At 46.6% G+C, this 17453-nt stretch overlaps 1 protein-coding gene across 1 annotated transcript in view; it reads left to right on the top strand.

The window, feature by feature from the left end:
• The window catches only part of Sorcs3 (sortilin related VPS10 domain containing receptor 3), a 621809-nt gene that overhangs the window by 455882 nt on the left and 148474 nt on the right, over positions 1-17453 (top strand). Inside the window, exon 7 of the mRNA XM_004631515.1 lies at positions 14641-14759. Within this exon, the coding sequence (XP_004631572.1) occupies positions 14641-14759 (119 nt within the window). The remainder of the gene's footprint in view (positions 1-14640; positions 14760-17453) is intronic.

The following is a 17453-nucleotide window of genomic DNA, read 5'->3' on the forward strand; positions in this document are numbered from 1 at the left end:
CTCCCTCCTCCACTCCCTCCCTCCTCCTCTCTCCCTCCTCCTCTCCCTCCTCCTCTCCCTCCCTCCTCCTCTTTCTCTATTCATGCTTTCTCCCCTCCTCCTCCTCTTCTTCTTCTGCTTCTGCTTCTGCTTCCTCCTCCGTCTGTCTGTCTGTCTGTCTGTCTGTCTGTCTGTCTCTCTCTCTCTCTCTCTCTCATCCCTTGACTAAACTTACCCTCCCAAGCAGGCAGCTGTGATGCAGACTCCTTTCATATTTATGTTTTTATGCAAGAGCTATCTGAGATTAAGAAGGTAATGCCACATCTCTAAAGTCACTGATCGTGAAAGTGGTAAACTGTGGGTTCTACTCTGATGCTGAGAAGCAGGTAGGAGGATGAGGAAGCTGTCAGGATCTGGGGAGCTGAGCAGGACAGCAGAGAGCTGGCCTTGGGGATGCCTCACTGCCACCCTGGGTTGGCTGCATTTTCCACATCAGTTTTAGGGCCATGCCTGGGATGTGTGGTGGTCACTGGAGATCAGAGTTCAGAAGCTTCATAGGGTGGCCCAGCTTGCTGCAGAGCGTACGGATGCCTTCTCTAAACTCCTCCAGTCCCAGAAGGCTTAAAATACACCCTTGCCAACTATAAGCGGCCTGTTTGTTTCTTTGTTTGCTGTTTGTTAAAGCAATTTCCGACATTAAATTTAATTTTTATTTTCTGAAAGTCCAAGAATCCTAGTCAAAATTGGCATAAGGCCTGTGAAATAGGATGACTGAAATTGTATGGGATTAAAAAGGCAAAATACATAAAGTATTCCCTGGTCTAGTTTCAGAATTCAAGAATTGAAGCTACAACAACAACAACAACAACAACAAAAAAGCAGAAATGTAACAGGAATAAATATCATGTACTCTACTAAGCCTAAGGGGTGGTGGGTGGTAGTTCTGCTACAGTCTCTGGGTTTTAAAATCTGCTTTTCAGTATTTAGAATATTCCCTTAACCTAAATCCACTGAAGTGGTTGCAAGCCAGCGTTCCTGGGAAAGTGCACGCCGTGGTTAGGGCCCAGGTGTCCCCCAAGGCCTCATGCAGTTATGAGGTGGCTCCTAGGGTTTGTGACAGTTCACGATCTGGTTCTGGGACCACGGGTGTGAGCGCTGCGCCCGCCGTGGGGCGGACAGCCTGGCGCGGCGCACGGAGGGGCTCGCGCTCTGCCCTTGTGCTCTTGCTGTTTGCTGCCTTCCGCCGCCAAGAACTGCTGCCCTCCGCGCGGTGCCACTCCGCCCTGGAGCCCGCTGAGTGTGCGCTGGAACCTCCGGTGACTGCGAGCTGAATGAATCTTTCCCTCCTAGCTGTGGCTGTTGGGCGTCTGTCCCAGCAGTGAGAGAATGCACGCAGAAGGCAGTGCGTGAGGGAAGCTGCGCGCCCGCCGCCCGGAGGGCCAGATTAATGTGAAAGCCCCACTTGAGCCGCGACGCCCTTCTCCCGCGCTCACAGGCTCCCGGCCGCGCCCACGTCTCTCGCCACCTGCAGAGCGCATCCATCTCTGCTCTCTGGCGTGACAGCTTAAATTCAAATTTGCCTAAATTCACATGGATCCTTAGGGATACTAAGAGATACTCAGGGACAGGGAAAAAATAGGACCAGAACTTCTCAACCAACTAGGAATAAAACGGAACCTCTCCTGAGGAAGCACATCTGCAAGGGCCTCTGATGAACAGCGCAAGGCCTGCGGAGGCGCGGAGCAAGGAGGGGCCAGCTGGCCACCCTCTTGCTCCTGTCCTCATCAGCCTTAGGGTTCTGGACACTGCAACAAAGCAAGAAAAATGAAATAGAATTCACGCAGTTTGCCAAAGAAAAATAAAATGTGCTTAAATTGACATGACTGTCCAGGAGGAAAACCCGTGCACACACACACACACACCCCTCCTAGAACTAATAAAAGAGGTGACCACTGTGGCTATATATGAAAGAAAATCGCTAGAGAGAAGGGATCCTTTTCTACAAGTGGTGTAACAACTGGAAAAAAACTAACTTTAACCTACAACTCATAGCTCTTTTAAATTTACCTCAAAATAGATCATAGATCCAAGTGCAGCACATAAAATATTTAAAATTTTTGAAGAAAACATAAGAGAAAAATCTTCATGACCTTAGATTGACAAAAAGATCCTGATAGATATGACACAAAGCATAAAATAGATAAAGCAAATAATGGAGTCGTGCTTCATCGAAAAGTTTAGAGTACCATTTTCTCTTAAAATTTAACCACTGAGGGCTGGGCAAATAGCTCAGTGAATTAAAGCACCTGCAAGCAGGCGCAGGGGCCCGGAGTTCCATCCTCAGGCCTGCCATGCTGCCCCGCCCCAGGGTGCGCTGAGATGGCGAATGAGACAGGGTGTGGTGGCGCACACCTGTAATCCCAGCTTTTGGGAGGCTGTAAACAGGCGGATCATTATGAGTCCGATCTAGTAGTGAGACCCTGAACATGCTGTAGGCCCTTCCCTAAAATACAACAAACAAAAAACACCAACAACAAACAAACAAGAAAACACCCAAAAACTAACAAAGCACCAAACAACAGCAACAATGTAACCACTAAAACATTGGAAGAAAGTATTTGGAATGGTATAACCATCAAAGAACTGGCAACTAGAACATGTAAGAACTCTTAAAATGTAGAAATAACAAGTTTTTTTTTCTTTTAGAAATGGGGAAATGTTTGAACAGATCAATTTGGCAAAGAGGATAGAGGATGACAGACAGCAGTATGAAAGGATGCCATGTCTTGAGGGGAATGTAGATTAAAGCCGTGTGAGGTGTCGCTACATTCAAGTCACAGTGACGGGAACAAGCGACGTTGAGGGCGCCAGGCGCCGACAAGGGCAGGAGGTAGCAAGGCTCTTGTGCGTCGTGGATGGGGCTGCAAAATGATAGAAAATGCAAACTAGGAGAGAAATTGATCATTTCTCATAATTTTCGTCATGCTGTGTGCTTTGTCGGTCGCACTTCTACATACTTGTCCTTGAGAAATGAAAGTTTATTTTCCCGAGGAAAGCCTGTACGCAGTTATCTGTAGCAAATGCATTAATCACCCCAAAGTGGGATCAGTCTAATTACCCCTTAGTGATGAATTGATTAACAAGCTGTGGCGCATCTATGTGCTCTAGGACTGCTCAGTAGGATTGATACTTGCAACAACACGACAACACGGATAAATTTCAGAGGCATTATTCTTAGTAAAATAAGCCACTCTCAAAAGATTACATGTTGTACAATTCCATTAAGATGATTTTATAGGAAAGACAGCCTATAGAGATGAAGAATGTATTAATGGTTCCCAGAGAGGGAAATTGCTTGAAAGAATGTATTTTAATGGGGTGTCACTGTTGTGTAATCTCATTGTGGTGGTGTTCATAGAAATCTAATATTTGTCCAAATACACCGAAATACATTGCAAAACATTCACTGTATATATATTTGGAAACATTTCTATATTAAAAATAATACTGAATTAGATTCAGTAGTGAAAAAAGTAGAAAGCAGAATTCCTGGTTTCTAGCTCTACAGTCTAACTACTCTTTCTCATTTGTCCACTCGTTCACTCACCTGGACCTTGTTTTATCTAGTCAGCATTCTCTTAAAGGGGGCGCCCTGAAGGAAGTGTGGGTGCAAGACGCATCCCTGTCCTATGGAACTCATCCTCTTGCGGGGGGTGAGCGGGTACTCATGTGCTTCACACACAGGACTTGAAGCAAGGACTTCGATGCAGGCCGCCATGGATTATATCGGAACACAAGGCAGCTTGTGGCTGATAAATTGAGTGAGTTGGGGGAAACGTGTCCACAAGAAGACGTTTGATTTGGTGCTTAAAGGATTAATAGGAATTCATCAGGGCATTCTGGAGACAGAGAAGGAAGCTGCGAGTGCCCAGAACGGAACCAGTGTTTGTGAGGCTTTGGGTGCTGCACTGGGGCAGTGTGTAGAGGCGCGGAGCTGGTGGCGCGGCTGCGAGGACCCATCAGGGCCTTAAGGATACTTCCTGGGCCATAGTCCATGCTGCGCCCCAAACAGCACACCCACATTTCTGCCTCTTTTTAATGATAAGATTTCACCATCCAACCATTGTTTCATTGGTGTGCCTCAGGATCGGAGTCTAGAGACAGTCGCTGGTCATTTAAAGATGCTTTCTACTCGCCTCTTCCATTGACCTGTGTTAATTTCGGAACCCAGCAGATGAAAAGCCAGCCGGCCCTGTCCTGCCACTGAGCACTCGGCCTCCACCTCCTGAGCACAAGGTGGCTTGCTGTGTCTCCCTACACACTCCCCACCTCGCCCCACTTCCTCGTAGTTCCAGGTGATGCTGAGGTGGCAGAGGAGCTGCTGGTTACGTGCCCATGAGTGTGGCAGTGGCACAGAGCGGGGCGTGGCATGCGTGAGCTCTGAGGTCGGTGGCGTCCTGCACCTGGTGTCTTGTGGCTATGCAGGGCCAGGCGGGCCTCGCAGCAGCCACCCTGCGTTCAGATCTCTCCCTGCTGGGACCATGTGGAAAGTTCCGACTCTGCCTGCACTGGCCTCCAGCATGGGAAGGGAGGCCTGGGGACAGCAGCTTCTCCGCGCCCTGGCAGAAGCCTAGACTGCACTGGGCCCGGGGCTGGCCCGGAGCCACCCTGACCGCCTTTCTGCCCCACTGCCTCGGGACTGACATGCAGGCAGTTTGTCCTTCAGAGGTGTGGGTAGGGGTGATCCTTTAGGTATTTACAAGCAGGCAGATTAGGAGAATAGAAACCTGAGCTCTAATTTTAGTTCTTCTACTCAGGCTGTACAATTCAGGACAGCAACTGAACCTGTCCAGATTCCTTTTCCCTCCTAGGAAATGGAAACAAATTAATGATTCATTCATTCATTTATTCATGAAATAAAAATAAGAAATTCTTGCTAAATTCTAACCACAATTAGGTTTGATTCTGTGTGGCTCCCAGAAGAAAACAGGGTTCCTGGCATGCCTGCAAATATCAATGTGGAAAATACCAATCTAGAAGCTTCTTCTGTGTTCTTTCATCCACTTGCATTTTACTCTACTCCAGTATAGTGGTTTTCAGCGATAGCAAACAAGTGGTACTCAGCAGAAGTATTGGAGTCACCTGGGGAACTTGTACACACACACACACACACACACACACACACACACACAAATGAGTGAAGAACCTATAGGGATAGTTCCTGAAAATTACCCTTTTGTAGAATTCTCCTAGTGGGCTGGAAGAGCCTGTAGGACGGAGAACCCCTGCACTGTGTCTCGCTCCATCTGGACAGCTCACGTGAACATCGTCCCTGTCTCCAAGTGTGTACTCTTAGGTGCTATGTCTGGTCTGGGGACTCCACTCTGATCATCACTGTAGAGGACACACAAGGGCATAGTCCATTCCTAGTAGCCCGCAGGCAGATGGGGTAGGAGACCGCTGCCCCAACCCAGTGTGCTAAGGGCCATAGAGACTTTGACCTGAATCTCCGGGACCATGTGATGTGAAGCTAAAAGCAGAGGCCGTCCACCTGCTGAGGAGCGAGTCAGGGCCATGCAGGGAAGACCATGGCTGAGTTGGGGCTGGCAGGACCAGTTGGGTTCTTCTGGGGGATGGTACAGAGTGAGAGTAGGAGAATTATGCTAGTGCCGTGGTGTCCAGTACGGTAGCTGTTCGGTCAGTGTAGATGTGGAGGCCTGGTAGGTACCATCCAAACTGTTGTGTGCTTTAGTAAAAACTGTGCACCAAGTTCCACAGATTTACTGTAATAAAAGAATGAAAACTAGCTTCTTAGTGTTTCTGGTATGATGACATCATGTGATGAAACGGATACGTTGCCGCAGATACAGGGCTAGCCAACCACAGTAAAGTAGGTTTCGCTCTTCCATTTAGTTTTTAAATACAGCTACCAGAAACTTCAGAGGACCACTGTGGCTCGCATTGTATGTCTTTTGGAGGACAGCGCTCTAGGTAGAAAGGGTCTGCTGAGAGCAGGGCGGTGCTGCGTTGTGACATTGACAGCCCTGTGTCTAAGCCTGGCCCCCAGGCTGGGGGAGCCCAGCACCAGCGGATGCCTGTCCTCAGTTAGACAGACCCTGGAATCTGCTTTGTCCAGCTGTGGTCCGCCTTTTGGGGGCCAAACTTCCAGATGAAGCGAAGAGCGTTGAAGTATCTTGTGCCCTGGCAGGATTTAAACAGGCAAATGCCAGTGCGTATGGTTAACAGTGGTGTAAATCTGCTTCTGCCGTGAGGTTCAGGATTTAGATGATTTTTCTCTGAATGTCTCCTATACACTATCATTTTTTCTCTCTGTGGGATATATTTACTTTGGCACTAAAAAACACATAATGGGTACACACACACACACACACACACACACACACACACACGCACACACACGTATCCAGAAGGTGAATGAACATCAGAGGGCAGAGCCCTAACATGGGAACATGAAGACAGTTGCAAACTTAAACTCATTTTAAAGCTGTTCGACCTTGCACAAATGTTTAGCCTTTGTGTGACCCGTCATCTAGTGCTTTATCTGTTTGAAAATACCAAGAACTATAAGAAGTATTTTAATAATTTTTAATCAGTTTTTAAAATGAAGAACTTATTATAGCATATGATTGACGGCAGGAAAGATTTCAGTGAATTAAGCAAAAGATCAACGATTCAGAGTCCCCAAAGTGACGCAGGCTGCCTTGCAGTGGAGTGCGCCTTCCTCGTTGCAAACTCGCAAGCGCAGCCGGATGAGTGTCTTATTGAGGCACCAGGGTGGTGTGACCCTGGGTGCAGATGAAAAGACTTTAAGCTTCTACACGCTGCTGAGACGCCCAGAATCAAGGCCCACACGCAGCGCATGTGCTGGCTCTTTGTCCCTGTGCCACCGTCAGCCTTCCTTAGCCAGGCAGTGCACTCCTCACTAAGTGAAGGCGAAGGCCTCTGGCTTCTGGGCACACACTCCAAGAGGCTGGAAGCCACCAGGCGGGCTGTGCGCATGGGGTGAGACCTTAGCCTGAAGGTGGCGCTCCGGGCTCCAGAAGCAGAGGTGGTTGCCGCTAGGGACTGGGATTGTTGATGAGTTGGGCGATGTTTGGTTGGTGTCTCTACGAGCTCCAGCAGCTGTCTAAGAGCTCAGAGGTCACTAAGAAGATGCAGCGAAGCTGACCCGGTGCGCTGCGGGCTGCTCACCCGCGTTCAGCTTGAGGAGCTGCACACTCCAAAGCCCTTCCACAGTTGTGATGGACAATGCTTCTAAAGACTTTTTGTTTTTTGGATTTTAGGGAAAGGTCTACAGGGTGTTCAGCGTCTTACTACTAGATCGGACTTATAGTGATCCGCCTATTCACAGCCTCCCAAGAGCTGGGATTATAGGCGTGCACCGCCACACTCAGTCTCAATTGCTGTTTCAGCGTGCCCTGTGGGAGGGGCTGGCACGGCAGGCCTGGGGATCGAACACCCGGCCCCTTTGCCTGCTTGCAGGCACTTTAATCCACTGTGCTCTTCGGCTCGCCCTGCATAATGCTTCTTCATGCTGCATGATTTCCCAGAAGAGTTAACGTGGATAACACCATGCCTGGTGGTACATGATCAGCTGGTGACAGTGACTGAACTAGCTTGTGGGTTGCGGTTTAATTTTCAGCCTGCTTTTCCTGCCATGTTTCATGTATAAGATCCCAGGCTCTGGTGCCAAATTACTCAGCGTTGGATCCCAGCTCTGTCTCTTCCTGCAGTTCTAGACCTTAGGCAAGCTACTCAGTGGTTTTGTGCCTTCATAGCCTCATTTATTACATGGGATAGTAATTATAATTTCTTATTAGGTATAATTCCTCCTTGCAAGAATGTCATAAGTCAGCATGTGTAATTCCTAGAACACTAGCCACACTGTTGAGCCTTTGAAAATATATTTGTCCTTGTCACAGTGCTTCTATTCTCCTCATTTCCCATATCATGATACAGTTGTCATTTTAAGGGTCCCATTATGTGGCAAGTGGAGTAGATAACACTGTCTAGTTTCGTGGTTCCTAAGATTTTCATGATTTCTTAACACATATAAACTTGACATTGTTCCCTGTGCCTTAAAGACACAGAACATTAAAATTCTCCCGATTTAAAGTTTCACAAAGCTTGACGCACATAGCACAGGCCCGCCTAAAGGAATGGAAGCTCCCACCTCTGTCTTGCTGATTTTGTTCACTCTCAGCATCCTCAGTGCCTCTGGGCCGCACGAGGCATCTGCGGCTCCACTTCCTGCTTTTGCTTTGCGTCTGGGGGCTGGTAGCCTTACTTCCAGCCAACGGAAGGCGGCTTCAGAAGCGGAACTTTTAAGAGTTCCCTTGAATCTGCTTGTTTTCACATATTTGCATTTGGGAGTTAATGCTGTTATTTAAAATAAACAGCTCCTGGGTATTTCTCTAAGAACAGACCTGAAGAGCTGAATTTGCTTTTTTTTGTTCACCATCTTAATTCATTTTTTCAGTTCCTGACAATGTGTGTATTACCCAAAGGGATGGAGGTTGAGCGAATCAGGGAAAGCTGTTTCCTCAGGGGTGGCGGAGGGGATGACGTCTAGGAAGTTTGCATATTTAGCGATCTCAAAGGCAAAACATAATCACAAGTCGCTATATAATTCAGCGTGACAAAAATGTATAGGCTTTTAATGTAATTCGACTTAGTTTAACTAGCATTTACTGAGACTTTTTATAAAGGCAGGCCAAGGAGAGAAAAAGATGGCTAAAACTTTATTTCTACTGGTAAGGAAACAGCCTTTTGAACAGGATTGACAAAGCCTAAATTGGGATTTATGGTGCCATTTTGCTGATGGTGATGCGCAGGTCTGTGGAAACGGAAACCGGTGACCTCAGCTGCGAAGCTCCTGGAGGGAAAGGCCGCACTCAGGAGGAGGAGGCGAGGCTCCCGGGTCTCTCTGTGCCCGTTATGGAGTTCTTTTCAGCATCTTCTCTCTGGCCTGAGCCCCACGGCGCATTCGTTTGCACCTCTGCCCGAGTGTCTAAGGCCTGCAGATTCTCTGTCACATGACCTAGAGGAGGGGTGGGCCAGGCCACTGGAAGCAGCCCTTCCAGCCATGTGCGACCCTTGGTCTGGCAAGGAGGCTCAGCAGGCCCGGAGAGCGGCGTCACGGGCAGTGTGACCGGCCTCCGGAAGCATCCCGCCACCATCAAGCTACCCTGGAGTAGGAGCTGATGTTCTTGAAGTTAAGAGGCAGGTCTCGCTTTTCATGGTACAGGGAACAAAGACTTTGACTTTTAGTTTTTGTGAGAGTAGCAGGCTCCACAGCGGCCCTCACTAGTGTGTTAGGAAGACTTTTCGCATTTAGAAATACGCTAATCATGAGGATTAACCTTTCAGCAAACCACTCTCTGGTTTCGCCACAAGGGACATCTCAATGTGATCTACAGTATGGTTGTTCCAGTGTTTTAATTGAGAATGCTTCAGCGAATAGGATAGAAAACAGAGGCTTAAGAAGGAATGTGTTGCAAAATCCATCCTTTTGCAGGTGCTAACAGTATGTTCCAAGTGCTCTGCCTGCGTGAAGGTCCACATGCAGTTCTCATACCCCCTGTTCCAGAATTTTTTCTCACTGTCCCATCCGGGCTCACCTCAGTGGTGGCCTCTTCCTCAAAGACTCCCTTGAGTTCTCCAGCTTGCGCGTGCTGCTTCCAGTGCACACCTGAGGAGCATCAGGGAAACGGGTGCTGCATGAACTCAGAGTAAGGCTTTGCTGTGGCTCTTGTAGTGTGAGTGTCGATTCCTGACAATGAAGCAGAGTGTTTCCTGGTATAATCAGGTATGTGAGGAGATGCTGAGAGTTACGTTTCCTTCTCTCTCTTTGCTTCGTCAAAAAATAGCTCACATTTGCTAAACTTTTAAAATATATTCAGCAATGTGCTAAGCATTTTTCATGCATAATCACATTTAATCCTGGCAGCCGTCCTCAGAGGCATGGAGTGAGCTGCCGGCACTGCACAGAGGAGGAGCAGGCTGCCCTCCGCCACATGCAGGGAAGGCAGAAGCATTCTGATTTGGAACTCAGCACTTTCTGGCTTCAGAGGCCTTGCTCTCGAACACCACAGTATGCCCAAAGGATCCGGGTCATTCGACTTTATCTGGTATCAGACAAATACACTTGTTGGAAGCGTATTTAGAGATTTCAAGTTATATGAAAAACATGTTTCGGGTCTCAACATAGAATCTCTACAACTGCACCCAGCCTCATTTGGAGAAAATGTTCGGAATTCCTATTTGAGATCTTTTATGAATGCGGCACTTGAGCCAAACTCTGTTGAGGTTGACACCCATTACCTTCTGTTGTCACTGAGCCACTCCTGATTGTGGCCAGGCCTGCCACACACACACACACACACACACACACACACACACGCATGCATGCACACACACGCACTCACACACACATGTGCATGCATACACAATCTTATCAAATACTTGGTACTAAAGCACTTGCTATCGTTATCTCTATATTTTGGAAAATAAAAGCATTTGAGACTTCCCGTCTCTGATTCTAGCTAAAGACTGCAAGGTCCTTGAATTTTAAGTGGATTTCAAAAACTCATTTTAGTACTGCTGCCTTGCAAAATTGGATCTTCCGCTGTGTGCTGGGCAGTGGCCCGCAGTGAGGAGCCAAGAAGCGGGATGAGCTTGGCACAGCAGCATGCTGGCCGGGGCCAAGGCTGGGTGGGTTCTGCTTCTACTTGGGACGGCCTTGAGTGCATTTGGTTCCTGTTTTCAAAGCATCCAAATGAGAGTGAATAGTAAATAGCAAAGGGAAAGTGAGTCGGGGTGCAGGCAGAGCTGGTTTTCTATGCGCGTGTCTGCCAGTACCTGTGTAAGGAACTTTCTAGACCGGCTGACCTGAAGGACCCAGATTGTGCTATCACTGCTTGAGTGTTCTTCACAGCTTTTTCTTGCAGGGTGTCGCTATGATTTGGGACTTAATTCTAAGAGTACATTAATAAGGTTCTGCAGGTCCAAGACAATCCCTAGTGGGCGGGCTGCAAAGCACAGCCTGGACTCCCTGCCTGCCCCTCTCCTGTCAGCCAGAAGTGGAAACCAGGCCTTTGCTCATTCTTCCTTGAGCATAGACAAAGAGGAAGGAACATGATGGTCATCTGTGGAGAATCTTGGGCAGGCTGGCCTTTCTCAGGATCAGGGATGAGGCAAACTAGTCTACCTTTGCCATGGAAAGCACCCCAAAATCTAAGTAGAGAGCAGAGATCAGAAATAAGGGGTCCCAGGTCTTCTGTGAGCAACAGGCTTATTTGTTTGCCCTCGGAGAGGTGGCCAGCACCTTACTTAAAATTTAAATTCGCTGTCAATTTTTTAAAATCAGAACATCTAACATTAATAAAATAGAAACATTTAGCTTTGCTCGGAGAGGCAGGTCTTCTGCCTGCATGTGAGTGATGAACTGCGGCCGAGTAGGTGCTGCATCCGGAACCAAGACTTGGCCCGGTGTGCTGGTGGGGCTGGCCCTCGCTGCCCTTCAGCCAGCTGGCATGGCCACGCCCCAGCCAGCCCTGGTCACCCAGCTCGGCTCACACTGCGCGTTGCTCCCCAGTACCTCAGCGGCTGGAGTTGACAAGACTGGCTGTCAGAGGCCTTCTGTTTCATAGGAAGGCATTCAGGCCTTGAGGATGTTGCTCAAATATGTCAGTGGTTCTGACCCTGGAGAAACTAGTGAGACCTAAGCTTTGGCCGTGCCTGGCTGCTTGCTTCCTGTCCATTGGGTTTCCAGACAAGTCCATGTAAAGTCTGTGCATGAAGTGTGTGTGACAGGCATCACGGCTGAAAGTCAAGTCCCAGGCAGATGACACAGAGGAGGAGACCTGGGAACACCTGGGGCAGAGCTGGGCAGGAGCCATACCAAGGGGATCCGAGGGGAAAAGGTGCAGGGGCTGGAGCTCCTGGGAGGCACGAGGGCTGCTGAAGCAGGGGATGGGCAGCCCCAGCTGTACCAGCATCCTGGTCACCAGGGCAGAGACCAAGCTCACGTAGGAACGCTCCAGGAGGAGAAACGCGCCACGCGTGAGGAATTTGTTTCTCATCAACATAGATTTGTTTTTAAAATTAGCATCATGTTTATAAGTCAGTGTGTATAATAGCTATCTATACAAACTTGTACAACCCCTTCCTAGATAGCAGGCCCTCTCAGAATAGAAATCCTCTGTCTCATTCAATGCTGTAATCCTAGCACCCAAACGATACCTATTATATCATGTGTGCAAATAATTATTGAATGAATTAATCAATTAATTGAAGATAAATGGAAGTAACTTAAACAGCTTTCTTTGGGATGGAACAATTTTTTTATTTTTTAAAGAGAATAAAACATAGTAAAAAATTCATTTGAAATGATACAGAAATTCACTAAACAAAATAATATAAATTCAATAATGATTATATTGCATATTGTTGTCTTCACATAAATTGCTCAGCTTACTAGATATAAGCATGCGAAATATAAAAAAAGAAAAAAAAATTAAGCATTAACTCTTCAATAGACCCGTAGAAATCAGGTGTACAGTTATCCTCTATAAATACGTACATATTTTCCCCCTTCCTTCTTTCTTTCTTTTCTCCTTTCCCTCATTCCAGCTGTTCCTTCCCTTTGAACAGTTTATTTTCCTCTCACAGTATCTATTACACCTTCCAGATTTAATTTACTCTTTCTGGTCCTCACATTAGGGAGACAGTACGATGTGTACACCCGCGGGGCTGATTTCACTTATGAGTATGGTCTCTAGTTGCATCCATTTACCTAAACAAGCCTCGAGTTTATCCTTATAAAGACTCAGTCATAAAGTTGTGTTCATTTAAACTATGGTCTTTAACTGCCTCTGTTTGTCATCCCTCCATGGTGGCCGTGTGCGGTACGCAGGGTAGCTGTTGCATCAGATCGATCTATGTGATCTGTGTAATAATGCGTGTGGCTCGAGGTTACTGAGATTTTTCCACTTTAGTCTCTAAGAGTTCAGACTCAGCTGTAGTTTTTCTGAAGGATCAGATTGCTGGAGGGCGGTCTCCGTGGCTGGAGCCAGACTGCGTAGTTTCCACTCTGCCGCTGCCAGGACCTTCTTAGGGGCTGCTTGAGAAGTGGGTCCACTGTGGGGGCTAGCGGGAGACTTCACAAATTATAACACATGCTTTATAAGTTTTATGGAAGTCATAAAGAAATGCTTTTGTGTCGCAACACAAATAGAACTAGTACCTGATGTAAAACTAGTTCAGTTCTCTCTGCTTCCTTAAATCCATTCCTTCTCTTAAAAATGCTCATTGGCAATTTTTTTTATATAACATTTAAAACTTTTTCTATGTAGTTGTAGCACAATCTTATATATTTATGAAAGCAGGATTCTTTAGAAACATAAATTGGATTATACTGTAGGTAATGCTGAATGATTTTTCAAAAAGTGGCAGAGCGTTGCATGTTGGAGAAGTGTGTCTCAACACATACATATTTCTGTAATCTTTTAATTACAGCATGGCATTCTTCCATATGTGTGCATCTTAGATTATTTAAGTGTTCTGTAATCCAAGGACAGTTCCCTTGTTTGCAATTTTGCACTGATATAAGGAACACTCACAAGAACACTTTTGCCCTTCCTCGGTGCAAAAATATACAAGTCTTTCTGTAGAAAACATGCCCTGAATTACAATGGCTGCTGTAAAATATGCGCATGTAAAATTCTGATAGCTACTTCAAATTTGTTCTCCCAAAAACCTAAACCAATTTTCTGCTGGTAGGACAGGGGATTAACTCTTTCAACACTGCCTTGCCTAGACTAGCTATCACTGTGTTTTTGCAATGCTTTTGAGTTTTGTGTACAAGAAAGTAAAAAGCTATTGTATTTCTAAGTAAATTGTCAATTTTCAATTAACATGGTGGAACAGGTATTTTCCATCAAGTATTGATATGTTAAACTTTAAATCCCTACAGATTGTGAAGGGAAAAAATTAAAAAATTTAAAAAATATTTAAAAAATAGGAATAAACAATTACATATTTTTACACAGAAATTTAGAAATCTAACCATATACATTATTGTAGCAGGACAGTCCTATGACATTTTTTTCTTGTGTCTTGTTTTCATTTATTACTCTTTTTTTTAAACAAACATTTACTTGAGAAACAGTATAGCAGTAATTGATATGACATTATGGATAACCCACTATTATGGACTACTGGACTATATTGGATTATTTTGCTGAATTCACACACCTACAATATTTAAATGGCAATGGAATACCCATCTCTGACAAAACTAAACAAAAAGGGGGATACAAATGAAGGACCATTTTGTATCTGTATATACAAAATAGGATAGATATACAGCTACTTTCTCTTAATTAAATGAGAAGAAAGATTTGTACTGATAGTGTTTGGACAGGATATCATATCTGTGTCTTGTACTATGAATAACTACTACGAAGACAACAGTATGCAGTGTATTAATGATTGAAACTATCCTACTAATCGATTTAGAAACTGTCTCATTGCTATTTGTATCTCAAAATTAAAAAAAAAAAGAACATGGTGTCTTGGCTGAAGGGCCTTGGTCTCCCACTGCCTGTGCCTAACTGCCACTCTGTCCTCTTTTCTCAGATGCTCACTACCTGACCTGCAGGATCCAGGAGTGTGCCGAGACAACTCGCAGCGGCCCCTTTGCCCGCTCCATCGACGTCAGCTCTTTGGTTGTCCAGGACGAGTACATCTTCATTCAGGTCAGTGCACAGAGTGCAGGCAATGGGAGGCAGAGGAAGAGGAGTGTTGCCCTCTGGGGAAGCAAGGAAGGCTGTCCCCAGGCTGTGAGGATGCTCCTTTCTTTTGCAACGGGAAAGGCCAGCCTCCCACTGCAGGTGGAAGGTACTGTGGGCTGGTGTACCTTCAGGGTACTCAGTGGCCTTGGAGGCATCCATCTGATTGAAGCGGTGTACACAAGTAGGCCTGGGGCTGGGGTTTGGGGCTATTCACAGGTAGGTGTCGTGTAATTGTTGGTTTCAACCAATTTATGAAAGCCATGCTCCATTTCAGTCCAAAGTGGCTTGTCTAACTTGGAAATGAAAATCCCATTAAATTAACAATGTCTAGGGTTTTTGTTCTGGAAAAGTGAGGAACTCAGGAGATCTTCCCCTCTTTCTGGTACTGGCTCCACACTCCAGTGTCCAAGTTGCAAGTCCTTTCCTTCCAGAACTCTGACTCTTAGAGCAAAAGAGGTGGAACTTACATTTTTAGGCTGGTAAAGGGTATGTCCTTTGAGGTTTTGAGTTTCGTGGCTTCTGGTAGGTACTGGGGGGAGGCACAAAACAGCAAAAATCAGGGAAAAAGAAAAGGAAACTTGGACAAGGGGCTGCCACCACACATATGTGTGCATGCGTGTGCACACGTGACAAATCTGCTTGGCATTGATGAAACTCTGGGCTGTCTCCACTCTGCTTTTCCACCAATCTGCTCTGGGCTGTTTTGCAAAGTGTTCCTGCAGGACAATTGAACCTGGACACCTCTAAGTGTGCAGACCCAAGGACATGCTTGGCCTTGGACTGATCCCCGGCCTTTTGGGGGACTCGATCCCACATCCTCCATGGGGTGGTAGATCAGCCTCCCAGCTCTGAGTCCATCCCTTCCTGTGCTGCTTTCGCATCTACCTGTTGCTCCAGCAAACGGGCCACTGGGAGCCATGGCCTGCTGAGCTGGAGGAGAGCTGTGTCTGTTCCAAAGTCCACTGCACGTGGTCTGAGGGCAGCGACATAGCTTGTGCTTACTTTCTGCTCCGTCATGTTTAATCTTAGCGTGGCAGCTTGCACATCAGGGTGTTCAGCAAACGCTTTCACGTCTGTGAGTTTGGGTGTGGGGTCTAGCAGTTTTAGTTACTTCTTTCTACAACTCAGTTGCATAGAATTTTGTTTTCTTTTTCACAGTACTGGGGACTGAACCCAGAGCCTTCTCCCTGAGCTACATCCCCTGCCCATTTTCACCACCTTCATCACCACCATCACCAGCACCATCATCATAATCATTGTTCTTTGTGACGGGGTGTCACTAAACCAGTGGATTACCCGGGGTGGGCTTGAGATTAGGATCGTCTTGCCTCCACCTTCTGGGGTGTTGGGATTACTGGGGTGTGCCACTGTGCCTGATATTTACGTGGATTTTTGAAGTCAAGGAAAATACAGGAAAAGTAGCCAGCTGCTCAATAACCAACTTGCAAGATGAAGTAGAAGAGAGAAGTGTCTGAAATTTTAAAAAGTTTCATTTCAGTTTGATTGTTTTTAAAGAGCAGAACATATTTATTGGGGGAAAGGAAGCACCTGTCCTAGAGAGAGACAGAAGGGGGAGCAGAGCAGGTCGCCCGCATTTCAGTTTGATTTACAGCCAGGAGCTCAGGGTTGCTTCTCCAAGCTGCGGCAGGTCACTGTCACTCTCATGGCTCCGTTCATGGGTATTTATTTATGGAACACGCGTGCTGCTAAGACGATGAAGCTAGTCCCTGCTCTTGGTGCCTCCGAGGTCGCTGTCCTCGTCCTGCTTCTCTCGGCACCCAGACTCAGCACCTTAGCTGTCCCTTGGCTGCCAGCATCATCTCCAAGTTCTGAGAACTCTCGGGTCAGGCAGCTGTCACCTCCCCCATGTCCTGAGGACACATGACTCTGGTGCTATCTGCACGTTCCAGGGTGCATGTCCCACTGGACAACACAGGAGCAGCAGGCTCCTCTCGGCCCTCCACGGGAAGGGGCGGGTCAGTCTGGGCCTCCAGGCTGGATGAGTCCAGCGGCTGCGAAGTCCCCTGTTTCTCAGGTGATTCTTTCTCGTACAGTCCCCTCCCCTTAGAGTCCCCGCCCACTGCTCTTTTGTCTTTGTCTTTACTGAAGTGTTTTCACAAGCAGAAGCTCACCGATGATTTATGAATTCACCAGTCTGTTGCCCTTTCCTTAATGCTAATGTTGTACAGAATGATGAACCACAGCCGAGCTGTCTCTGGAAAACGCGACTTCGCACTCAAAATGATCCCACTCTGTCCTTGCACGGCATCAGGTTTTCTGTAACTCTGCAGGTGGATAACCAGATTTTTAAAGTTCTCCTGAAACATTTCTTTTCATGATAGTGGAAGAAGTATTTTTTTTTAAAAAAATCAGCAACATTTCGTTTCATTTGAAAGAGCCGTGAAGAGTCACCATTGCAGTTTCATTCATGGCCTAGGCCACCGTTCTGCATGCTGGGGTTAAGGTAATGAACACAGGGAAGTTCCTGCCTTACTGGCACTAGTTCAAGGAGGTGAAAGGGAAGAGATATGTACTAAAATACACATCCCATGGCCACGAAGAATGTGGAAAGTCTCACAGCCAGTATTTTCTCAGGCTGGTTTGCCACATTTAGATGTGTGACCTTGAGCTTTGCTTGATTTGAACTTAAAATTATAT

This window comes from Octodon degus, unplaced genomic scaffold, assembly GCF_000260255.1.
Source record: "Octodon degus isolate 3935 unplaced genomic scaffold, OctDeg1.0 scaffold00042, whole genome shotgun sequence".
Classification (NCBI taxonomy): Eukaryota; Metazoa; Chordata; class Mammalia; order Rodentia; family Octodontidae; genus Octodon; species Octodon degus.